The 26,005-nt window shown below is 41.7% G+C and overlaps 3 protein-coding genes and 1 long non-coding RNA gene across 5 annotated transcripts in view; 2 read left to right on the plus strand and 2 right to left on the minus strand.

Annotated features, from left to right (window-relative positions):
* ALKBH4 (alkB homolog 4, lysine demethylase) overlaps positions 1-4,850 on the plus strand; it is a 276,815-nt gene extending 271,965 nt beyond the window's left edge. Inside the window, exons 2-3 of the mRNA XM_075262654.1 lie at positions 1,347-1,541; positions 3,468-4,850. Coding sequence (XP_075118755.1) covers positions 1,347-1,541; positions 3,468-4,109 — 837 coding nt within the window. The 3' untranslated portion in view covers positions 4,110-4,850. The remainder of the gene's footprint in view (positions 1-1,346; positions 1,542-3,467) is intronic.
* Positions 4,851-4,983: 133 nt separating this feature from the next.
* PRKRIP1 (PRKR interacting protein 1) lies at positions 4,984-11,474 on the minus strand. The gene is made up of 6 exons (XM_075263959.1): positions 11,331-11,474; positions 10,971-11,049; positions 9,281-9,381; positions 8,703-8,788; positions 8,066-8,118; positions 4,984-6,791 (listed from the first exon to the last, which is right to left on the minus strand). Exons 1-6 carry the CDS (start codon positions 11,451-11,453, stop codon positions 6,712-6,714), a joined length of 522 nt encoding a protein of 173 aa, XP_075120060.1. The 5' UTR covers positions 11,454-11,474; the 3' UTR covers positions 4,984-6,711.
* Positions 11,475-12,984: 1,510 nt separating this feature from the next.
* Positions 12,985-26,005, plus strand: part of LOC142194681 (uncharacterized) — a 431,520-nt gene continuing 418,499 nt past the window's right edge. For both annotated transcript variants that reach the window (XR_012715043.1, XR_012715044.1), the window contains exon 1: positions 12,985-13,044. This is a non-coding gene — a long non-coding RNA (uncharacterized LOC142194681). The remainder of the gene's footprint in view (positions 13,045-26,005) is intronic.
* The window catches only part of SH2B2 (SH2B adaptor protein 2), a 68,501-nt gene continuing 59,832 nt past the window's right edge, over positions 17,337-26,005 (minus strand). The window contains exons 7-9 of the mRNA XM_075263954.1: positions 25,399-25,592; positions 23,769-23,940; positions 17,337-22,590 (exon numbers count right to left, since the gene is read on the minus strand). Of these exons, the coding sequence (XP_075120055.1) occupies positions 22,292-22,590; positions 23,769-23,940; positions 25,399-25,592 (665 nt within the window). The 3' untranslated portion in view covers positions 17,337-22,291. The remainder of the gene's footprint in view (positions 22,591-23,768; positions 23,941-25,398; positions 25,593-26,005) is intronic.

Below are 26,005 nucleotides of genomic sequence, written 5' to 3' on the forward strand. Positions count from 1 at the left end.
TGGCTCTGACCTCTCATACTAATTCTGGCTCTGACCTCTCAGACTGATTCTGGCTCTGACCTCTCATACTAATTCTGGCTCTGACCTTTCATACTGATTCTGGCTCTGACCTCTCAGACTGCTTCTGGCTCTGACCTTTCATACTGATTCTGGCTCTGACCTCTGACTGATTCTGGCTCTGATCTCTCATACTGAGAATGACACACTTGGGCCACATGAAGCCAGGCATTGTCTTGCCCTTACCTTGTTCGGGGTATAGGCTGACATCATCAGGCATGTGCAGTATAGTCAGTACTTTGCCAGGAGCTGTTCAAGTTGGGATAGAACTGTCAATCTAGTGCTGGTGGACAGAGCTGGTTAGAGAAGGAATCTAGAGCATATACTGAAGCCAAGGCACACCCCGAAGCACTTTTTTTCGCTGCTGCAAATGAACAAACTGAATAACAGAAGCATATTTAGTAACAGTAGAATCCCTTCTGCAAGGTACTCTCATCAGCTGTATGCCAAATTTACTGCTGACTGACTACCTTAATATTCACATTATTTTGTGGGGAGAAAAAAAGTCTCAGTGCAAACCTGCAAAAAACGTGGACATGCTTCTGTACAGTTGCTAAGGCAGTATGCAACCCTGTCTGCCAGTGCTGTGCTAAAGCAGCTCTATAATGGCCGGCACATATCGTCTACAGGTCCTCTTCTAATTAATAGGATCCCTGCTGGGTGTCACAGTAACTGTACCTACTGATGTAGATTTGTAGCTCTATACTCAATGTTAGATGGGATGGAAGTGAAACAGATATACTGTAAGGGGCCACACGGTGGCTCAGTGGTTAGCACTGCAGCCTTGCAGAGCTGCAGTCCTGGTGTTCAAATCCCGCCAAGGGCAAAAAAACCATCTGCAAGGAGTTTGTATGTTCTCCCTGTGTTTGCATGGATTTCCATCCCATATTCCAAAGACATACTGATAGGGGGGAAAAAAAAAAAGTACATTGTGAGCTCTATGTGGGGCTCGCAATCTACATAAAAACAAACAAAAAAAAAAAAATATATATATATATACTGTAATTTTATTATAAATAATGATACCATTTTCATTGCTTTTCCACATGTAGTCCCTGGTTGTTTACAGTGAGTGTGGCTTGTGATCGCAACTGGAGAATTACATCATACTTACAAATTACATCATAGCTTTGCAATATTATTCTGTTTAGACAATGTATGATGCTTGCTATTGGGACATATTATGTGACTTTGGATACATCACAATGATTGCTATCAGTAAATTGGGCTTTTGGTGTGTTTGTAAATATATATCCACTCTCTTTCACTTTGGCTACATTATTCTGTAGAGAAAATCCTTTGTATACATCCCAGAGGAAGGCGTAGCCAAGGGAGTAGAGCAGACCGTTGCAGCTGGCTGGTGCTTCCCATTCCAGGGTGTGAGCTTGATAAAAGAGTTTGTTACAGAAGATGAGGAGCGGGATATGGTACATGTCATGGATCAGGATGAATGGAGACTTTCACAGTCTGGACGTAGAAAACAGGTATGTATTTTCTTTTCAATGATTTTTATTAATTTTCATAATAACAGACAAAACAAGGATAACATATACTCTAGTATAAAAGGAAACCAAGCCTAATCTGCTTTTATTTGTGCACTCTTAATAGACCTAACAAATTACTTTACATGTAACACCCCAATTATTTAAAGGGATTTTCCATGCTTATTAAGTGATGAATTATCCCTAGGATAGGCTATTAATTCATGACCTTCTGGGGTCCAATAACCAGGAACCTTGCATATTAGCTGTTAGAAACAACTGTGGGGAAAGGACCCAGAAAACCAGAAAGTGTAGAAATCTAAATGTACTGAGCTTAAAATATATTGACCCCCTATATATCCTCCTCAGCCAACAGGAATTACTAATATAGGGTGTTGTAAAGTAAGTTGACCATAAAGAATACGTAGTTGTGTTACCAGAAGGTTAATAGAGTTAACAAAGAATTTCAGTCCGTTTTAGTTCCCTGCTTTAAAGTGGACCTTTCATGGGTTTGGGCACAGGCAGTTCTATATACTGCTGGAATGGCTTTCCCGATCTGTGCCCCGGGTAAAGAGCTAATGATACCGTAGCTCTTTACAGTCAGAAGGGCGTTTCTTGACAGTCAGAAACGTCCTTCTCCACAGCAGCGCCTATCGCACTGTACAGTGTGAGCGGGGAGGAACGCCCCCTCCCCTCCTGATAATACTCGTCTATGGACGAGCACTGTGAGCAGAGGGAGGGGGCGTTCCTCCCCGCTCATTCTGTACAGTGCGATAGGCGCTGCTGTGGAGAAGGATGTTCCTGACAAACTGTCAGGAACGCCCTTCTGACTGTAAAGAGCTACGGTACCGGTACCGCTAGCTCTTTACCCGGGGCACAGATCAGGAAAGCCAACAGTGCGCTGAACTCAGTGCGCTGAACTTTCCAGCAGTATATAGAACTGCCTGTGCCCCAAACCATGAAAGTTCCTCTTTAAGGCATTACTGTTTCCTGGATACAGTGCCATTATTGTAGATAATATAAACTATTGGCATAGAAACTTTGTGATGCCATTGATGATGTATCCGGTTTAGCCTTCATTCAGATCACCTTTTTTTTACATCTGTTTAGCTGATTGACTTAACAGAGACAGCAAATGAATGGTCATTTGTTTTCATAGAGATTAATGTTAATAAAAACTCAGCAATTTTTTTGCCGTAGACAGAAAATAATAGTATATTTTTGTGTCTGATAAAAATAAATAAATAAAAAATGGACAGAAGCCGATCAATTTTTTTTTTTATATTAAAGGGGTTGTCCAAAAAAAAAAAAAAAACATTGACATTAAAGGAAACACACACCCCTAGCTACTTTATAAAGTAAATAAGTATATAAGTTTATAACTATTATAGCAAAGGTGAATATTTACCATGATTGCTGGGGCGGGGGCAGTCACGTGACCACCCCAGGCACTTGTTCATAGTATCCCCAGACTCTCCATCTCACCGTTTTCGGAGACAGGGTCACATACTATATCCTCCTGTTTCTCCTCCCCTCCCCCCCACTACACTCCTCCCATCCCATCATTTCCATCCTCTCTCTTCACTACACTCCTCCTGTCCCCAGCCCTCCCCTCCTATCTCCTAACTTCCCGTCCCGTCACTACACCCCACCCAGCATACTTGCCTTTATTTCCTGCCGTCTCCTGTCTGGTTGAGAGCTATTGCACATGCGTGAGCCGCCTGGCTGCTGATGGTGAAGTGGGCTGGCTAGCTAGGGAAAAAGGGAGGGGGGCAGTGAGTGTGAAAGGGAGGTGTGGTGGATAGCTAATATTTTAATGATGGCTGCTGAGAGTGTAGTGGGCGGTCTAGCTAAGGAAACAGGAACATTGATCAATAAAAGTTAAGTTTTATTACGGATATTGATACTTTCCACTTTATGTGTCTGCAGGATTTTGGTCCAAAGGTGAATTTTAAGAAGCAAAAAATAAAAGTTGCCGGCTTCACTGGTCTTCCAAGTTTTAGCAAGATGCTCTGGGAAAGAATGAAGGGTCACACTGTCCTGAAAGGGTTCCTACCTGTTGAGCAATGTAATCTGGATTATAATGCTGACCGGGGATCTGCTATTGACCCCCACTTTGATGATTCATGGCTTTGGGGTGAGAGACTAGTTAGCCTAAATCTTCTAGCCGATACAGTGCTCACAATGACAAGTGCTTCTATGGACACCCTGCAGCTGTTCAGTTCCATGAATCAAGATAGTGAACTAAATGGAATCTGTTCACAGAATAACAATGTGACTAATGTACAGTCAGTTCTCCAGGGTGATACGGCTCATAGCACATCGAAGACATTAGTTCCATACAGTGATGTGGAAGTAGCCATACATCTACCACGAAGGTCAATGGTGGTTATATACGGAGATGCGCGTTATAACTGGATGCATGCAATCCACCGGGAACACATCAAGCAGCGCAGAGTCTGCAGTACATTTAGAGAACTGTCAGCAGAGTTCAGGACAGGGGGCAAAGAAGAATCACAAGGACAACTGCTACTGGATATAGCTCTTGGATTCCAAGGAAAGCCTGTTTAAAGATGCAACACTCGTATGTACTTTATAATATATATTTTGAATTGCTTTGGCATCAGATTTGTAAATTTCCATTTAGATTTCAAACCCTGAGCAGCATGAAGCCCTGCACTGAGTATTGCTCGGAGTCTTCATGTGGATGTGGATACATCTATCACTTAACAAATGTATGTAACAAACCATAGAAAATAGATGGAAGATATTAAGTCAGCAGGATGAGACTGCCAAGTTCGATGTGTGTACAAGCTGCGGTAACAACGTTTTATTCAGGAGCTTGTGTGATGTTGCTTTATTTTAATTTTTGATACACTTTGGAACAATAAAGGTTTATGACTGTAAAAATAGCCTTTACAAGGATCCCGTCACCTTAAAAAAATGCACTGTGTTCCTATACGGAGTATGTCACTTGCTACAGTATATGTCTGATATGTTACTTGTTATGGGGATGGAACTTTGCATATAGTGGGTTATCAGTTAACTCATAGGACCACCCCCATGACTAGATGACGGTTTCTAAACAGTGAAGAAAATTATATGAATGAAAAAATACAAGTTATACAGAATTATTTCCCAAAAAACTAATTTCAATCTACTGTGCTCCTCCTGCTCTATAACATGGTGCAGACTGAACTGCATTTTCATGGTGAGAGGTTCACTTTATTGTGTCCATTCTGCATTATAGACACTGTTCTTTTACTTCTGAATGCCACAAGGTAATTTTTATAGATAAAATGGTAGTTGTCACATAAGGTGTTTTTATAAATTATTTTAGATTCCTCTAAAGCTTAATTTAATGTTAATAAATCAAAAGCATTACATAAAATGTGAGTTTATTTTTTTTATACTTTTTGCCTTCACTTTTTGTTATACTGTTACAGATTACAAAAATCTGATTACTAAAGCTGGACATACACATTCAATATGTTTTTTAGCAAATCCTACCACTTATGCTCAGTTCACACTAGGGCTGTCTCTCCATTGTCCTTGTCCATTGGACGACCTAAACCAAGAAGAGACAGACTGCTAAAATATTGGTTACATACAGAGTCCGACAGACCCCATTGACTATAATTCAACATTTTAAAACTGAGACCAGCAGAGGAAAACAAGTCCTCTGTGCAAGACTTTTTTTTTTCTCTGCCGATTTTCAGGTGATGTGAATATAGCCTTAGTGTATAAGGACATCTTGACTACTGCAAACTTGCATTACATTACAACCAGAAGCTTATACCTCGCCAATTAGAAAAACAAAACACAGTTCCATCACTTCCGACTATAGTGTGATGCAATCATTACAGTACACCCACCCTGGCATGGCAACTGCAGAGTTGTAATTGGGCATCAGCGATCACAGGAGTTACAGCATCATTATGAATTGTGACCCATGTGACCGTTGAAGCTCAATTACAGGTTTCAGCAATCTGTGACTTCATTAAAGAGGCCTAAAGACCAGCACTGGAGTCTGGGAGAAGTGAGTAACCTTGCACAATTCATTATGCAAACTCTTTACTACACATAGTACAAAATATCGTTATTATAAGGAGACAGAACATCTTCAAGAAAATATATATTAGTAATTCCCTATAGCAGAGGATTTAAGATGTTCTTTATTTGTCAGTTAAGAACATTCTATCCAACCATGAAAAAAATAAATTTTTTTAGTGTGGCCATGTACTGTACATGGATATGCAAATGAAACTATTCTGCAAAGGGGTTGGGGCGGAGGAGCGGAATAACAGCATCGCTCCTGCCGCTGATGGCTTCATGCAGGGCAGGAGCATAGCGATGTTGCAGGCATCTGTGCCAGCGTCTAACTCTCCCCGGCATCCGCCTCTCTATTACAGCGGATGCCGGGTCTGTATTCGCATTGTGAAGGCTAGACTGGTCTCACCATCTCTGAGCGTGCACGCAGGGCCAGCGGCATCTCGCCGCTGGCTTTGCATATGTAACCCTGCCCACCAATGACGCAACAAAGCAGGAAGACGGAAGATTTTACAGCAACGAAAACTGGTGAGTATGCAACGTGGGAATACCCCTTTAAAATAGTCTTCCTTTATGAAATAACCATAGACTATGCTAGTACTGTGTGTGCGCAATTTGTAGCTGCAGGAATGTCCACGGCAATATGTCCTGAGGATCAAAACGGAATAAAGAAAATACTTTATTTCTCCTCTCCTGTTGTATCCAATTCCATGTTTTAGGGGTAATATTTTCTTAAATATGTCCATAGCAAGGCTCGGACCAACAAGCCAGGCATCCTCTTGTGTATCATGATCACTGCAGAACGCTCAGTATACTTAGATTTTGACAAGGAGTTGTTGAAACATTTTTCCCTTTTGCAGAGCTGATGGGCTTTTTGATAGTACATAGTCCAATATCAGATTTCTCTAAGCACGGAACAATCTAGCCATAACACCCCAACAAGTTGGTAAAATGTGAAGCTATATAAATGTAATCCTCTACAAAAAAAAAAGTTGTGATAATTTTGGAATGGTCTTATTAGATATGAAACTCCCAAAACTACAGGTTGGTAATTGAGGAGGGGGAGTATAAGATGTATATATGCAAATAAAGTCCATAATAAATATTCATCTTCGGACTGGAACTATTCATCAGAATCTTCTTCTTCTGAATTTCCAGCACTAGCTTCTGCTTCCTGCTCATTCTTGGCATTTGTGGAGCCAGCTGAAAATAAATGAATATATTAGAATTAGAAACAGATCAGTGGGCTCAAGCATGGTCACACATTATATGCTGCATCATAACTAACTGTGTGGTGCCTGATTACCAAGCAGATCAAGAGCTGTACCCTCACAGGATATACTGCACATAAGTAGCCAGGCAAGACACCTTCATAACCGAATCCAACGGTAGTGTGAGGGCATTTCCAAGATATAATATGTATAGCCTAGCCATGAAATTAGCAATTAGTAACTAAATGCTACTAGTTAAACTCATGATGGGATATGATAGGTGAATCATATATATATTGCACAATATTTTTCTTTGTTTCTATACTGTCAATAGCCACCACTACTCCAAGAAAGCATGTTCCATTCATTTAATAGAGTCTGCAAGGGCATTACTTGACCAAACTGTCTCTTGGCGAACCTCAATCAAGTCCAAACACCATCTATCTCCAAATGTCTAGGAGAGTAAATGCTTAGGAGATATGAAATAGGCCTGCTACTCCCTTTGTAAACACTCTGTGTCTCAGTAGAACTCCCAAAGTAAGCCCTGGGGTGTCTATCCAAGATCCCCATTAGAGATGAGCGAGTACTATTCGGATCAGCCGATCCGAACAGCACGCTCCATAGAAATGAATGGATGCACCTGGTACTTCCGCTTTGACGGCGGCCGGCCGCTTAACCCCCCGCATGCCGGCTACGTCCATTCATTTCTATGCGAGCGTGCTGTTCAGATCGGCTGATTAGAACAGTACTCGCTCATCTCTAAATTCCCCATACCTTTTATTTTTTTCTGAGGGGTCTCCTCTTATGGTATCCTCCATGCTCAAGTCAAATAATGGTATTCATTAGGGTCTTCGACTCCATAAACAAAAGGTTATTTTTTCTTCTTGATGCTACTTCTACTTCAATTCTAGCTTTGTATCCTGTTGTACAAGGTCTAAGGTCACATTCCAATACAGTGGCCATAAGACCTATACACAACACAGACCCTTATCTCAACTTATGGAAAGTTTTATAGATTAGGGTGAGGGGCTAAAAGTGCATAAAGATTGAGTGCACTTCATGTTACCTAAACCATTTAACTTTAGATCTCTGCTTGGTTTACTATAATCCTTGCATATCAGTCACCACACATGGTATATGGTTACCCCCAATTGGATGGAAGTTATTACTTATATTCTTGTTTATTAAAGTCCCTTAAATCAGTGGTGTGTAGCATCCTTGTTCTCACTATCCTTAGAACCCACAATAAAACAATGCTAAACATACCCTTTTCGTTTGTGCTCAATTTTTTTGCCTTTTTCTTCTCTTTCTTTTTTAACCTATTGGAGAAAAAGTTAAAAAAACAAAACAAAATGAAACAATGTTACAAGCACACAAAGAAAAATGTTCATAATATCTGAAGAAACTTTATACCATTAGAAATCTGAATAATATTTTACACTGGGGAATTGTCTACCAGCAAGTTATAGAAAAGAATGTATTAACGCCTGTGGGGGATGCCAGCTTGTGCCTGTTCTCCATCTACCATTGGGCACCGTCCAGGAAGCTCGTCCTCCTAGAAGAAAGCTAATCTATAAAGGAGGATGAGACTTCTTCTGTGCCTTATCCAATAGCTATGTGCCAAAACTTATGTTACAACTTTATAACCAATCATGTACTATTAATTATACATTACACGTTCTCATTGTCTATGTAAGGTATAACCACACCTACAATGTAACATCACCCTTACTCCATTAGAGACCATAATCCATTTTGCACATATTATTCTAGATGTGACGGAGCCAGCTCATGTACCAATTGTACTGCTTCTGCAGGCCGAGCTACCACAGGGTGATATATTTGACTTAAATTTTCCAACACAAACAACTTCCATCAGCATTGAATAAAATCAAAGACTTACCGTTTTAATCTTCGCTTAGCAGTTCTTTCCTCAGCTTGGATTTGGTTCTCCCTTATTTTCCTTTGGAACTCTTCATCTAATCTTTGCTGTCAACAGAAAATCCAGTGTTTGGTTAAAACTGTTTTCAAGGATTCTCACACGTTTGCTGTAGGCAGTTACTTCAGTCATAATCTCCCACGTGTGCCGTTTGCCTTTCTAGTCTCTAAATATAACCACAACCAAGTAAAGTGTTTGTATGAAAGGATGGAGAGAACTACAGATATTTGAGCTTGCTTGTTAAGTTTATTCACACAGAACACATTCCATGATACGAAACGTGGTTCCAACCACCATGAATAATACAAGAGGATATTGAAACTTTCTCAGGCAGTAGAATATGTATGTGAGGTGACGGCTGGAAATATAAAAAACGTAGTGCCCAGGGAAATGGTCCTGGTAAAGAACCCAGAAGTATGGAGGAGGTAGTGCATGTGTCAGCAAGCTCCTAGTAGCAACCAAGTACAGTGCTGTCTAGTGAAAAGACTTCAACCACCAGATCACTTGCCTCATATTGTAATCTAATCATATTGAAATCTTACCTGCTCAGACATAGAATCCATAAATTCTTGTCTCTGATACTCTCTTCGACGAAGGTGTCGATAAACATGAAACTCACCGCTGCCAGCCCCAGCACTGGAACCTGAAAGAGAAAAGGGTCAGTAAGCTATACATGATGACCACGAAGGAGTCACCTTTTATTTGGTCAGATTGACAGGATGACTTAAAGGGGCAAAACGAAAACTACAAAAATATTTGGAGCTCAGTGAAATTAGCTTACTATATAGACAAAACATAATTTTATTGTGGCGTTCTAAGGCTGCCTGAAGGCACAGACTCGCATAAGCACTCTGTCCAGAAACAATGGAGACCCTAGTCTTTTTCTGATACAACCATAGTATTTGCACAGTGAGAATGCGGGGTTATACAAAATGTCTCCTACAATTACAGACTGAGGCTGGGAGCCCATGTGGCGGCTTGCCCACGGCAGAAAAAAAAAAAAACCGCAGTGCTTTACAGTCACAGCAAAGTGGATGCAATTGTAGCAAATAACAGCGAATTGCTGTGGGGCCAGATGTCTCTGTATATTGTATAGTGGTCATGCAACATTACAGTAGAGAAGAGCTCCCTTGAATTAGCTGTTCAGTAGTGGTACTTAACTAGATAGTACATTATATAGAGGCTGTGCGACATTAATGAGGCTCTGTTCCCTTGAAATAAATGTGAGCCTAGCTGGTGTTACATCACATATCGACTAAACCGTGTGAAGAGCCCTCTGCTTACAGCTCTGTATACTGTATAGTCCTGGTCTCGCAGCAGTCCCAAGCAACTTTTCAATGAGAGGCTGGATGTCAGACACCCACTGATCAGTTACTGAGAAAATATTCTGAAGTTACATTAAAATAAAAAAAAAAAAAAAAAAAAAAAAAGCTTAGAAAAACCCTTTGACCACTTCCTGTGGTAGCATTTTGCAATTTTTCATTTTGACTCCCTCCCTTTTAACTTGTATTTACTATTTTGAACCTGCAATTGAATGATTGTAAAGTATGGGCCAGTGGGGTCTGGTCCCTGGGGTCTTTTTACTTTTTAAACTTTGGGCAGGGGTCCAGACTTGAAATACCCACGATCAGTCTCCACAGCAGAGCAGCTGCCATCTTTAAAGACTCTACATCTATGCCAGATGTTGGGAAGGCGTTAAAGAGGACCTTTCTCCACCTCCAGTGAGTCCAGCTCGTTGCTACATTTAATAGGCACTGCTCCACTGATTCTGGCACAGTTGAAATTTTTTCTCTAGCTCCTGCCATTCCCAAGCAATCATTGCTGTTAGTTTTGGTGCCTGATATGCTATTTCAGCTCTGTACTGTCAGGAAGGTGTGTGATTCTGAACTCTGACACTGGCTGCCTCTGATTGGAGCTCTGAATCAAGTTCTCCTGTCTGACACTGTTCTTCTGACATTACAGAGCTAGAATAGCACATCAGGCGACTAAACGAACTGTGATTGTTGTTCAGGAACGGCAAAGGCTAGAGAAAAAAAAAGTCCAACTGCGCTGGAATCAGTGAGACAGCGTCTAATGACTGAGAACATGAATTGGTGGAAGTCACGAAAGGTCCTCTTTAAGGATTTATCCCAAGGAGTCACACTATAGCTATCCTGTTCCTGCAGTATTGGCATTCATTGGAAAGCCCGGTTCACATCTATGGTAATGTAGGTGTTTGTAGTTCATATTTACCCATTACATCTCTAACAAACTCTGGAGCAGATCTTGGCGTCCATTCTTTTGGTCTTTCAGGTATTGGAGCGAGCTTGTCCTGTAATAAATAGGATTTATTGTAACTTAAGATAGCAAAAATCCTATCAGCTATGGAGAGCTCTAGCCCTGAGCAATCTAGAAATAGCTATTCAGTAGATCTAACTAGCAGCCAGGCTGCAGAATCTAGTAATAGGCTGTAATGGGAGGGGATGTGGGGTTAAGGGGCAGTAACCATACACCCTCCCAGCAGGCCACTAATAACCAGCTTCTAAGCACAGCCAGTGGCTTAGAAGTCCCAGGGTCTGGCCACTTCTCCGCACTATGATCCTGCCCGCTTACCGGGTTCCTCAGCAGCCTCTCCAGCTTCAGCCTCTGCTCGTCGGTGGCATTCTTGGGGATAATCAGCGGCTGCGGCTCTTTTTTCGGTCGTGCAGGTTTCACAGTCCCTGTATCTGCCGCCATGCTACCGATTACTTGTTTACATCTACGCGCGACAATGACGTCATCAACGCGACGCCCGCTTTCTAGTGTCTTCTCCGCGCAACTTTATTTGTATGAGTGCGGCTGGGTGCTCACCTGTTACTTGAGGCGGGCAGAAGCCGAGACTGGCGCATGATATGTAGTGAATAGTGTAGGTAACAGTCAGTGGGGTGATTCTGGTCTAAGCTGTCGTACTATATAGCTATTCACTTTCTGACAGTAAGGGGAATGCTAGAATGGAGTGGGTACTACATGCTATGCCGTGGATCCAGTAGGTGGCGTTAGAGAGCAGAACCCCACAGGGGCCATACATAGGAGATCGCTTAGTTGAACACTCATTTGGCTAACTTTCTTCTATAAGTACACATAGTCAGAGCGAGTCACTTTACTCCACTAGACAGCAGTTTGGTTGACCTCCTGGAGGAGTGCAGCCAGGCTGGGTGGAAAGGGTTCCCATTCACTTCAAACTACAGCACTTGGCTATCTCTTGCACTCCCATAGAAGTGAAGGGCACCACGAGTCGCACCCACATTCTGCCTCATGGCGTAACCCCTTTAAAGGATTATTACGATTTACTTCATTTTTTTGTAAACAAAACCTGGACAATCCCTTTAAAGTGTTGCTGTAGCTGTACACTCAAATTGGGTCCAAATTTCTCAAAAATTTCAGATTCTGCCAACTCCGAAACTCATTTTGGATTAATCCATCAAAATGGCAACTTTAATCTTGGAAACTGAAACTAAGTCATTGGCCTTTCTTTCTTTTTTCACTTTCTTTTTTTTCTATATAAAAGTGTTAAAGAGGACCTTTCACCATTTTGCCCACAGGCAGTTCTATATACTGCCGGAAAGCTGACAGTGCGCTGAGTTCAGCGCACTGTCGGCTTTCCCGATGTGGGCCCGGTGTGAAGAGCTTACGGTCCCGGTACTGTAGCTCTTCTATGGTCAGAAGGGCGTTTCTGACAGCCAGAGACGTCCTTCTTCACAGCACAGCCAATCGCGCTGTGCTGTGAGAGCTGGGAGGAACGCCCCCCTCCCTCCCTGATAATGCTCGTCTATGGACGAGTACTGCGAGCAGAGGGAGGGGGCGTTCCTCCCGGCTCTCACAGCACAGCGCGATTGGCTGTGCTGTGAAGAAGGACGTCTGGCTAACTGTCAGAAACGCCCTTCTGACCATAGAAGAGCTACGGTACCGGGACCGTAAGCTCTTCACACTGGGCCCACATCGGGAAAGCCGACAGTGCACTGAACTCAGCGCACTGTCAGCTTTCCGGCAGTATATAGAACTGCCTGTGGGCAAAATGGTGAAAGGTCCTCTTTAACTTTAAGATGATTGTTATTATTATTATTTATTTATTTATATAGCACCATTAATTCCATGGTGCTTTACATTTGGGGGTTACACACAATACACAGAATATACAGGTAGATATAATACTAACAATGACCGACTGGCACAGTGGGGTAGAGGGCCCTGCCCGCGAGGGCTTACAATCTATGGGGGAAGGGGGAGAGACAGAAGGAGAGGGGGAGACTGTACAGATGGCGGTGTGGTGACAGTAGTGTTATTGGAGGTTGTAGGCCTTCCTGAATAGGTGAGTCTTCAGGGCCTTCTTAAAGCCTGTGATTGTGGGGGTCAGTCTTATGTGTCGTGGTAAGGAGTTCCAGAGTATGGGATATGCACAAGAGAAATCTTGGAGACTGTTGTGTGAGGAGTGGATGAGAGCAGAGCGGAGCAGGAGGTCATTGGAGGATGTGAGGTTACGTGTGGGCAGGTAGCGGGAGATTAGTTCAGAGATATATGGAGGGGACAGGTTGTGGATGGCTTTCTAGTCCATGGAGAAGGGTGTTGCAGTAGTCTAGGCGGGAGATTATGAGGGCCTGGACGAGCATCTTGGTAGTTTCCTGGGTGAGGAAGGGGCGAATTCTGTGGATGTTCTTGAGCTGGAGGCGGTAGGAGGTGTTGAGGGCTTGAATATGTGGTTTGAAGGATAGGTCAGAGTCCAGGGTTACCCCAAGGCATCGGGCCTGTGGGACAGGGGTAATTGTGGTTCCAATAACTTTGATAGATGGGTCAGGTGGAGGGGCCATACAGGATGGGCTGAAGATGATAAACTCTGTTTTCTCCATGTTGAGTTTGAGAAAGCGGGAGGAGAGGAAGGAGGCTACGGCCGCTAAACAATCTGGAATTCTGGCCAGCAGGGAGGTAATGTCTGGTCCAGAGATGTAGATTTGGGTGTCATCGGCATAGCAGTGGTACTGAAAGCCATGAGATTCTACGAGTTGGCCCAGGCCAAGGGTGTAGATGGAGAACAGGAGGGGTCCTAGGACGGAGCCCTGGGGGACGCCTACAGAGAGAGGGCGAGGTGAGGAGGTGGTGTGCGAGTGGGAGACGCTGAATGTGCGGTCGGTGAGGTATGAGGAGATCCAGGAATGGGCCAGGTCTGAGATACCAAGGGATGAGAGAATTTCTAACAGGAGGGAGTGGTCAACTGTGTCAAAGGCAGAGGAGAGGTCAAGGAGGAGAAGGACAGAGTAATGGCGCTTGGCTTTGGCGGTTAGCAGGTCATTAGTGACTTTTGTTAGGGCAGTTTCAGTGGAGTGCCGGGGTCTGAAGCCTGACTGAAGTCTGTCAAAGAGCAGGTTGGATGGGAAATAGGAGGAGAGTTTCGGAGTGGACATGTTACTCAAGCAGTTTTGAGGCATATGGGAGCAGTGAGATGGGACGATAGTTGGCAGGAGAGGACGGGTCGAGGGACGGTTTCTTAAGTATAGGAGTGACAGTGGCGTGTTTGAAGGCTGAGGGGAAGGATCCATTGGTTAGGGATAGATTGAAGAGATGGGTTAGGGCTGGAGTAATGACTTCAGTGAGTTTGGGGATGAGATGTGACTGGATTGGGTCGAACACGCTGGAGGTAAGGTGGGATTTGGAGATTAGGGAGGAGAGTTTTTCGTCAGTTATGGAGGAGAAACAGGTCAGGGATGAGGAACAGTAAGTAGTTGGGTAGAGGGGTTGTCGGGGGAGTAGGGTGAGACTGTCTCTGATGGTGTCAATTTTAGTTTTAAAGTAAGCGGCAAAGTCGTCAGCTGAGATAAGTGATGTCGGAGGGGGGGCGGGAGGAGGGAGTTGAAGGTGGAGAATAGCTGTTTGGGGTTGCGAGAGAGTGCAGATAAGAGTGTGGTGAAGTAGACCTGCTTTGCAGAGGTGAGTGCGTTCTTAAATGAGAGCACTGCTTCTTTGTACCTGAGGAAATCCTCCTTGGAGTGGCTTTTCTTCCAGAGGCGTTCTGCAACCCGCGAGGCACGTCTCAGTTTTTTAATCAGGTCAGTGTGCCAGGGTTGTCTATTGATCGGTCAGGCTCTGGTGTATGTGTAGGGGGCCACAGAATCAAGGGCTGAGGTAATAGTGGTATTCTAGAAGGCAGCAGCGGCATCTGTGTCCTGGAGTGAGATGTCAGCGAGTGGTAGGAGAGAGTCTGAGAGGGTGCAGGTGTCAAGGCGGTTGAGGTTCCTGCGGGGGCATGTTGGTTTAAAGGTTGGGGTGTCTATTGGAGAGGAGAGGGCAAAGAATGATCTAAAAAGAAATCTAAATCAAATCAATATTTGGTGTGACTTAACTTTACTTTACCTTCAAAACAGCAGCAATTCTTCTAGGTACACTTGCTCACAGTTTTTGAAGGAACTCAGCAGGGAGGTGATTCCACACATCTTGGAGAACCAACCACAGATCTTCTGTAGGTGTAGGTTTAACCAATCCCTCTGTCACTGAATGTAATCCCAGACAGACTTGATGATGATCTCTTCCTGAACCCCTTTCACTTCTTTATGCTGAAGATAGTTTTTAATGACATTGGCTGTATGTTTGGTGTCACTGTCCTGCTGCTGATTACATTTGGAGCCAATCAGAAGCCTCTATGATGGTACAAACTGCCTTTGATTAGAGCTAAATTTGAAGAAACGCCAAGAAATGGGCATCTTTGAAAACCATAGATGCAGTGGTTGGCCAAGGAAACGATGCAGCAGATGAAAAACACTTCATGTTTACCTTTCTTTGGAATTGGAAGATGTCCAGCACTGCTATCAGCTCAGGTACACCCATCTACTGTACAAAGTCTGGGCAGAAGTAGTCATGGTAGAATGGTGTCCAAAAAGCCATATCTTCTATGTGGAAACAAGATCAAACCACTAAACTATATGTGAAAACTTAGAAACTAGGGTGTAAAAAAATGTCAGTAGGTGCTTTTGGACCAGTGAGTCAAACCTTGAAACGTTTGTAACATAAGGCAGTTTATTCACCGATGGGCTGCAGATCGGGACAATAATGAAGTGCCTGCTGGCAACAGTGAAACATGGTAGAGGTTAAAAGTTTGGTGGTATGTTTCAGCAAATGGAGTTTGGGGATTTGGTCAGGAAATGGTCTCTATTGCAGTCTCCAGCCTTACTATAACTGATAGGCAGCATGCCCACTGCCTTGGCTTTATGTTTGTCCTTTACCCCACATATCCAATCACTTGCATGCTCATGTCATCTCCACCTCAAAAACATCTCCAGAATACGCCCTTTCCTTACCAGAGATACACTAAATACACTTATTGTCTCTCTGATTCATTCTCGCCTTGACTACTGTAACTCCTTACTAATCGGTCTTCCCCTCACTAAACTCTCCCCTCTACAATCTATTCTGAATGCAGCAGCCAGGCTCATCTATCAGTCTAGACGCTACAGCGATGCCTCTGGTCTGTGTCAGTCACTACATTGGCTGCCTATTCATTATAGAATAAAATATAAAAGTTATCACCCTCATCCACAAGGCTCTCCATAATGCCGCACCTCTCTACATTTCCTCCGTCATCTCTGTCTATCGCCCAACCCGTGCTCTCCGTTCACTCAATGACCTAACACTTACATCATCTATTATCAGATCCTCCCACGCTCATATACAAGACTTCTCCCGAGCTGTACCACTTCTCTGGAATGTTCTACCCCGGACAATCAGATTAACTCCCAATTTCTGGCCCTTACCTTAATTGTGGAAAACATCACGTCATGTCCTCTTCAATGCCACGTATCAATTTATGCCTCCACACCGCAAAATCCCCCCTTAGTGTTACCCACACAGTAGAATGTCCCTTTGTGGCCAATAGCCGGTTTGTGTGAGGGTCTCCCTCCTTCGCTTTCCATAGACTTCTATTCTGAGCTGTAATCTGACCAAGATGGATTCAGAAAAGATTTAATAGAATGTCAGTTTAAAGAGAAAAAGAGTGAGATCAGTGGATAAAGAAAGATTCTTTTGTAGTTAGGGGGGGAACCAAAAAAAAACAAAAAAAAACTGCTCTATGGGAGTTCTAGCAGTGGGGAAAAAAAAAAAAAAAAAAAAAATGCAGACAACCCCTGTCAGACCCACAGTATTAGGTTGTGTTCTAGCCAATTGCAAGAAACTGGTGGTGTAATACCCAAAGGATACCACCAGAGGGCTCTGTGCTATAAAGTGTTATTTCCACCTGTAGTAGGTCAGCCGCGCCAATACTCTTTATACAGAGTTGTCGGCTTTCTTTTTTGTATACTTTCTGGAAAAAAAAAGCTCATCAGTGTGAGGTCAAAACTATTATCTTGAACTCATTATAATCCTAAGGATTGGTTTATTCATTTTTAATTTTAGATAACCACTTTAAGGTCAAAGATGGCAGGTGATCTGAAAGTTAATAAAAAAAAAATATGTACCAAGAGCCATTTATAGGAATGACTGCAAACTATTTCAGTGTCAAGTATATGAAATCATGTTCATGTGAAAAGTTGCACCATCATACAACAACATCAACAAGACATACTTAAGCATCTTTTATTAACGACTTTAAAAGGAACGTACACTAAAGGAAATGAAACATAGAAATATTCATTGCATTACGAAAAAAACCCTCTATTTCTTACATGTGTATTTTGGCAGTTCTTAAATTATGTAACAATTATACAACAACACAAATGTATACACTTGGTCTACATGTTTACAGGGTTCTCTAAAAATAAAACATTTATAGTAACCATTGACAGTCGCCATTGCGGGAACAGAATTCATGTGAAAGCAAAGGTGCTTCTCTTCAATAGGTCAAGTAAAGCCAAATGAGAGAACTAAACAGAGCAAACTGTCCATGTGACTACTTCACTGTACTAACTGTAATGCCCTCTCAACTAAGCCTGTACAGTACTGATCCAGAGACATCCGGAAGCTCTGCTTCCAGTAGTAATGAATTTCGGGGTCTTTAGGTACCACATATGTTCACAATGTTTAGACCAATGCAGCAACCAGGTTATATGGGTAGACATAACTAAAAGCTATAGATATGGGACAAAGAATTTTTGGTGCATTGAAAAATTATTTTCCATTAACATCATGTCTCTTCTCATAAAGGATTCCAGGAACAGGAAGATGTCACTAGCAAACTAGATCAGCTAATCGTTTCAGCCACAACTGGCTTTAAAACATCTTAAAGGGGAAATCCCATAATCAAAATATATCACCTATTCACGGGATCAGTGGTGGTTCAACCGTTGGGATCAGAGCAGTGGTCTGATCTATTCCAAGTCTAGGGGACTGCTACAGATAGCAAAGTACAGTATTCCGCTATCACTGCGAGTAGCAATGTGCAAGCTGAGCCACCACAGTGGGAACGTACTGGTAGGTATTGACATCATAAGTATTTTTAGAACATCCTATGGATACGCCATAATGCCTAAAGCAGACATAACCTTGTAGCAAGCTTTGCATAATTCAATAATGTTATTGCTCATGAATACATATATTAAATTTGGTCATTTTTTACTTGGCTGCTTTTTAGTAGCAGTTCTTCCCTCTGCATGCTCCATCATGAGTTTCAGCTTTTTGAGCTATGGGTGGAGGAGAGTTGCTATGTTGTAGTTGCTATGTTGTCTGCCATACACTGCACACAGAAAGTAGAGGAGGGTCTACACATCTAACACTATTTCACTTGGACAAAGTCAGCAGGGTTGTATATGTAGGACATTATAGAGAGATAAATCGTATTACTGATGTATAAAAGAAAAAAAAAAAGCACTTGGGGTGAGATAGAACGTTTATGGCTACCTGCAGCAGTCTGTGTGTCTCCTCACTCCTTTCCTCCTCCACTCTCCATGACAGTCTATGGTGAACTGTTACATGATATTCTGCAAGCTTCTATCTTGTCATGCAATTCAGCAGCGATTTCAGAATGAATGTCAGTTTAGCAGAGAGGTAAGGGCTAGATAATCAGAGACTTGCATTTTTCTGAGAGACTATATATTACAACGTGACATTTATTTCTACTATTGAGTTATGCAAGTTTGTTGACAAGTTAGTGATCATTAAAGCTGCATATTGAGGTTCACATCATTACAATTATCGTACCCAATTAGCATATTCAAACTCTTTATATTAACATGATGCTCAAATAAACTTCTTCCATATCGTCTAGTGTCCAACTACGGAGACCCTTAGCACTGAGCTGTAACTGGCAGAACATGGCACTGCTCAATTCCTTACATCACTAGAACCGGTGAAATAAAAAATGGCCATTAAAAACAAATGTATTTTTTTTGTGTAATATGTACGTGCCAAGTTTTCCCAGAGCCAGCAATGATCTTTAGTCCCTCTCTGCTCTTGCTAATAGATTATGGTCTCATATAGGAGACCTCCTTGTACTTACTCAGAATGGATTAACAAGGCTTTTTAGAAAGTGGGGTTGAAGCCAAATAACCATAATTATATGTAGGAGTAATTTGATTGGATACTTTAATTGTTTATTAATTTGTTTATTTACAATAACCTTATTAATGATTCTATGTATTTGATTGAATTGTTGTACTTCCATGTAACAGTATACAAATGCTGCTTGCACTCACAACTCACAATGCAATTAAAAAGTTGTGACAACGCATATTCACCAACGTCTTTATTTAACCTGTTAATTCCAAATTTGCATTTTCTCCCCTCTTGCAGAATTTACTACCCTCGTTGTGTTGTCTGCTATTTTTTTCTCCATATTTAAAGGGACTCTATCATTGGGAAAAGTCATTTTTAGCTAAGCACATACTTGCATAGCCCTTAGAAAGACTATTACACACATACCTTTTGTATGTAAATTGCCTCAGTAGTTTTTGAATGAGCTCACTTTTATTTATATGCTAATTAGCCTCCAGCATGCACCCCAGAAGTGTCAGTGAGCACTGTCTGCTACTCTCTATGTGTATGAGAGCAGGGAGAGGAGTCATCAGCACAGCAACCTCTCAGCTCTCATACACATAGAGCAGACCGTGCACACAGACACTTCCGGGTGCATGGATGAGGCTAAATAGCATATGTATAAAAACTGATTTATTCAAAAACTACTGAGGCAATTTACATACAGAAGATAAGTGTGAAATATCCTTTCTAAAGGCTATGCAAGTATGTGCTTAGCTAAAAATGACTTTTCCCAATGATAGAGCCCCTTTAAATTGTAAAGGACTAAGTAACAAAGGGACAGTATTTTCACCCTTTTCACAGGATAGTTGTCTAATTACTGGGTGTCCAACAGCAGGGACCCCCAGAGACCATGAGAACCATGATTCTCAAATACCTTGTAAGAATGGAGCTTTAGGGTGTGTGCCTGAATCAGTTGCTTTTAAAAGGACAGATGAAGCCAAATACAGTGCTCCATGAATCCCTAGAAGGGAATACAGCTGTTATATATGCATATTGCTGATCCATTCAGGTAGTGGACTCACGTCTGATCTTGTGACCACCAGTGATCATACTACTATCCCTTATCCTGTGAGTAGAAGACAATTTTTGTTACTGTGGAATCATTTGAATTAAGAAGATTGTAGCTTTTGTTTTAAAACCAAAATTTTAACATATATAACCATATTAACTGATCCCTATTTCTATATAATTAGGGACTTTTTTTTTCAATTAATACAGATACAGTTAAAGGATATTTCATATGTTCTTTAATGCTTTAACATTACTAAAAATATTATTTGGTGCCCATATTCCTATGCTGCTGACTGGACTACAGTAATATAGAAAGATTCATTTGATCCTTTTGTACTGAACAGTTGGAGATTGTTCTTTTATGCTCTCATCTGACTTGGTACAGGTAGATCTCTTATTGGATATTGTCAATTTCAATAGGACATAAGGTAAGAAATAAAAAAAAAAAAACATCAAGTAAAGAAAACCATTAAATTAAACAACAATTTACAGCAAGTACTTCCCATGCTGGATACCAATATACCAAGGACTAAAGAATCCTAAAACGCATATCTGCTCAATGCCCCTAATCTGTGTATACCTACAATCTACCCTGCTGGTGCTAGTTTGGCTAAGTCTGAAGATACAGGTAGCCTGATGCCATTTGATGAACAGTTAGAGAGCACCAAGTGACTCAAGTAGTATGAGGAATCTTGCATGACATTTTATTGGCTAATTTCCATAGCAAATGGATGTGTGGCTCTCCTAAGAAAGAATACAATATTCATCATTGTCTGTGAATTGTGTAACTGTTGTGAAAATGGCCAAGGATCTGGAATACAAGTAATGTGATCATAAGCTACACCGCCACCTGTGATCATAAGCTACACCCCCACCTGTGATCATAAGCTACACCGCCACCTGTGATCATAAGTTACACCGCCACCTATGTAACCATTAGCCTGTGTCTATATCATACATGTTTACCTACAAAAGCAGGAATGAATTGTGCTGAACTGATCTTTGTGCTTCTGCTACATGGAGGGGGGAATATTAGATCTATTAGTCAGGCTTGTTGCAACCGTTGATATTTTCTGGACATTCCCAATCTATACAACCATAATTTTGTACTTCTGATAACAAGAGGACAATATTTCCACAAAAAAATTCCATATGACCCACATATAAGAGATAGAATATTATTACATAATAGTAATTACAAAATATGCTGTAAATTATGGTTTATAGGATATTTGCAAATTTAGACTTTGAATGTATTGCTGAGGAGTTATCAGTCTTCTGCTCACGCCCTGGCAAAAATAGCAGCAACTATACAGATAAGCAGGTCTACAGTCCCCGACTATGGGGGGGGGGGGGAATTGATCACGAAGATAATATTTAAAGTGAGTTTTGCTGGGGTCTGCATTACCATAACTAGCACCAAATGTAGCAACATTGCACAACGTTTAATAATTGTGGAGCCTCAGGTCTAACACACTGCCCTGATCCGCTACCCAAAAAGTTGCATTTGATAAATTTGTTGTCCATCAACCTGACGTGCTTAAAGGGGTTATCCAACTTCCAAAAATGATCTGCAAATACATCCACAGCAGTGCTAATACTCACTGTTGCCTTATGCAGCCTTTTTCATTTACTTGAGACTTTTTTTCTCACCAGAAGTGAAAGGTGATGAGCTGTAATGCAGCCATTAGACAAACATAATGCAATTTCTAGATAAAAAGTAGACTTTTTTTTTTAAATTTTGTACAATCCCTTTAATTCAACCCAAATGTGTACTGTGAGCAAAGTAATGGATACCTGGTGCTACTAACTCATGGGGTTGCCCACCTTTCAGCTACATTACATTTATCCAAAAATCTCTAGCCATTTGTTATTACAACTTGACTTCAGTCAGATGAAGTCGAGTTCAGCGACAGCCTATACCACCAAACCGTATGACATGAGGTCCTCACATTTCTGCCATTAGTGTGGGTTCTCTTATAGGCTTGGCTTCATGGCTTACTAATAATTATCAGCATAGTACTTCAATTAGAAATGTGGAAAACTATTAGCGCTGTGACTTCAAATTGTATTTTTCAGTAAAAAGAATATTGATTCTCGACAGCCCTTGTCCTACTCCGAGACCCATCACTTTCATGGTAGTCTTCTGTGCTCCCATTTGAGGATTCTAGCAAAAGCTCTGCACTGTTGCTTCGGCTTCTGGCACCAAGAGTCCCTTCCACTCTGTGATATGCTGGATGTGTAGTGGAAGATGAGTTTTCTGGAGGAGTTGCAGGCTGAACACTTGTTCCACCAGAAGTAGAGAAGTAGTGTTGGGATTGGGTTTCAGTCCTGCAGCTTTGTTGCTGGAAACCAACAGCAGAGGGTCCAGGTTCTTAAGAAGAATAAACAATCAGGTAAAAAAAAAAACAACTAAAAAGTCATACACAGATCAATACACAAAGACTAGATAAGGTTTTTTTTAGTTTTTTTGTTTTTTTCAATTTTTTTTTATTTATAACAACAAAATATATACAAACAACAGAACTGGACCCACATAACAAGGAGGGGTCCATGGCAGAAATCAAAACAGAACCAAATGTGATGTAAAGTAAAGAAAAACAAACAGACCGGACTAATCAAAGGTTATAACGCCTTGTTACTACACAAACAGTCAAACATATAAAGACAAAGAAAGAGGGGGAAAAAAAGGGGGGGGGGACGGAGGGAGTAAGCTAGGCAACCAAAGCGGGGTTACCGCAGCAGATCCCTGTATAATTGAGTACCCTGGAAGAGGATCCAAGGCGTACAGGCCTCCATAAAGGCGTCATGCGCGATGTAAATTATATGGATAAGGAAAAATATCTTTGTACCGTGTTAGCCAGTGGATATGAAATATAAAAAATTGAGAGTCTTCAGTGGTTGATACCTTTTTTAATGGCTAACTAAAATGATGACAAATTGCAAGCTTTTGAGGCTCTAGGCCCCCTTCAGGGGCCCATCACAGGGGGGGACAAACGCATTGGAATTTTATTTTACTATGGTTTGGAGGAGAAACATTATTTGTAAAGCAAATCTTGCAGATCTGTGTGTTTTACTTCTGGCAACATGTATATGGAGGGAATACTGAATACAGGCATGAAAAAGTCTGTTAGACTAAGATCTTTTAAATGCAGTCACACCATGTACAATTTTGGCAGTACTTTGTGGTATTGGTTTTCCAGATGATCTTTAGTATATGGACAGAGTAGTCAGTATATGAGATCTGCCTAATTCTGCATATTAGATACCTGGGGGCTGCTTGCTCATGGGCCATCACTGTTTATAGCCTATACCAAACAGGTTGCTAGGCGCATGTATTTTTTCCTTACCAAATGATTTTTCTTGCTGTTTGAGATTGGAACAGGCAAGTGTGATAAAGGAACCACCAACCTGAATATCCCCATGGTTCCCTAGAATAATCGATAAATATAACTTAAGGTGTCCTGAGAAACTCCCCTTCAACCAAAAGTGACGTCTTCAGCTTTTTCCTGGAATGAAAGATCTACCGTTAAGCGTAAAAGCAAGTCTTACCAGATGGCGAACTCTGTGCGACAACATAACTGCGCAGAGTGATGTCAGCCGAGCCACCAGATTCTAGAGGTATTGGATGGGAGTGAAAGTGTTTCAGCATATCAAATATGGTCTGGAACCACAAATGTTGTACATGACACTGGCCAGACTCATTCAGAGACAATCGCAGGTGCTGGAGAAAAAAAAAGAAGAAAAAAAAGCAACAATTATAACCTGCACAATAAAACGGCCTTTTAATAGTATTTTCAATAATCTAGGAAAACCTTTGTTCCCATAAAAAAAAAAAAAATATGTATTTGGTAAAGTTTTCATAATATATGCATATATATTTATGAATTTCTATCCACTGCCACTTTACTATTGTATTATATATAATCTCAGTATTCATATATGCGTCATGTCATTGCTTACTTGAAAGAAAGGGTCATAATAGACCTTCACGTTGAGCAGGAGGGTCACTGGTCATTAAACAGCACACACCCTCTTATTTCTATAAAGTGACCACCGCGCTACTTTATGCAGACTATGTTACGATAGTCTGGGACCCTCTTGTTTTGCCTTATGGATGGACCAGAAGCAGAGGGAGGATTGTCTCAGACTACCAATGCACAATATTCATAAAGTAGTTGGAAAAGTTGGTGGAGTGTTACAGAAATAAAGCAATATGGGAAATAGAAGGAACTGCATGTGATAGATTAAAGGGATTCTACCATTAAAATAAAACTTTTGTTGTTGAAACGTCGGAATAGCCTTAAAGGGTATTCTTCTCCTATCTTTAGAGGTCTTCTCGGCGCCGCCATTTGGTAGAGATCTCAGTTTTCGTCGATATGCAAATGAGTTATCTCGCAGCACTGGGGGCATCCCCAATGCTGTGAGAGAACTCTCCAACGCCACCTCCATCTTCTTCAGAGCTGACTGCTCATGCACGTGCCCACAAGAAAAAATGGCCGCTTACACAGCAAGTAAGCGGAAGTTTTCTTGTGGCCTGTGGGCATGCGCAGTTGGCTCTGCTCAAGGCATAGAAGTTTGACCCTCAGCACTGGAAGAAGACGCGAAGAGGCCGTTCCTGAAGAAGATGGAGGCGGCGCTGGAGAGTTCTCTCGCAGCATTAGGGACACCCCCAGTGCTGTTTGAGCGCTGAGGACTACCCCTAGTGCTGTGAGAGAACTCAGTTGCATACCAACTAAAACCGGGATTTCTACCGAACAGCGGCATGGAGAAGACATCTAAAGGTAGGAGAAGAATAGCCTTTCTCAAGGCAATATTCCTATGTGTTATAGAGAAAAAAAAATGTTGTTTTAATGATAGAATCCCTTTAAAACAGAAAGCACTGGGATGACACCGAGTGACATCCATGTGCATTCATATCTATGAAGGCCTCAGAGTCGTTCCATTGCAATGACACGGAGCAGGATAGGACCTTGTCTATAATCAACCTTGTCATCTGAACGGATCCGAGGCCCACATAGACATTAATGCATCGCAGAATGCAATTGGGTGACACTCAAGATGTGTAATCTGAGTGCATTCTGCTGAAAACTTGGCCCCAAATCACATGCACATTCGGTTGAGTGCATAGGATCTAAGCATGAAAGCTCATCAATCGCTTTAGAAGGAGACGGACACTTGCCTTTGCTTTTCCTTGAAAGTTGAAAGTCAGCACATACTCTCCTGGGCGCGTTTCACTTTGTCTGATGACAAACAGTCCATGACTACGAGTCCCACCAGCAAGCACAAGCTGAGCTGCCTTTATTCTTGATAATGTCCCATGGAACCAAGGGTATTCTAAGAGATTTAACTCTAGGTCTTTCTCCACTTTTTCAGCTATCGCCACAGTTTAAGAAAAATAAAAAAAATCATAATTAAAATGTTACTACAGTTTATATAAAGGAAAAATATTAATATACATAGCAATATAAAGCCAACTCTGACAATATGCTTTCTCTTATGTGAGGTCTGCGACAAAAGGGTTGTGCCATTAAGGATAGGGGATAAGAGTCAAATTGCAGGTAGAGACCAGTTTGGTTGAGGCCGCACTGTCGACCATGTTTTCGTTTCAGGAGGCCGGAGACGCTCACCCCCATTGTTTCCCTTTTTATCCCCTTTTCCTCTCTCTCTCTCCCCTCTTCCCCCTTCCTGCAGGGGGGTCTGTCTGATGGGTTCCCCAGTAGAGATGAGCGAGTACTGTTCGGATCAGCCGATCCGAACAGCACGCACGCATTGAAATATATGGACGT

Source organism: Leptodactylus fuscus, chromosome 2 (assembly GCF_031893055.1).
Source record: "Leptodactylus fuscus isolate aLepFus1 chromosome 2, aLepFus1.hap2, whole genome shotgun sequence".
Classification (NCBI taxonomy): Eukaryota; Metazoa; Chordata; class Amphibia; order Anura; family Leptodactylidae; genus Leptodactylus; species Leptodactylus fuscus.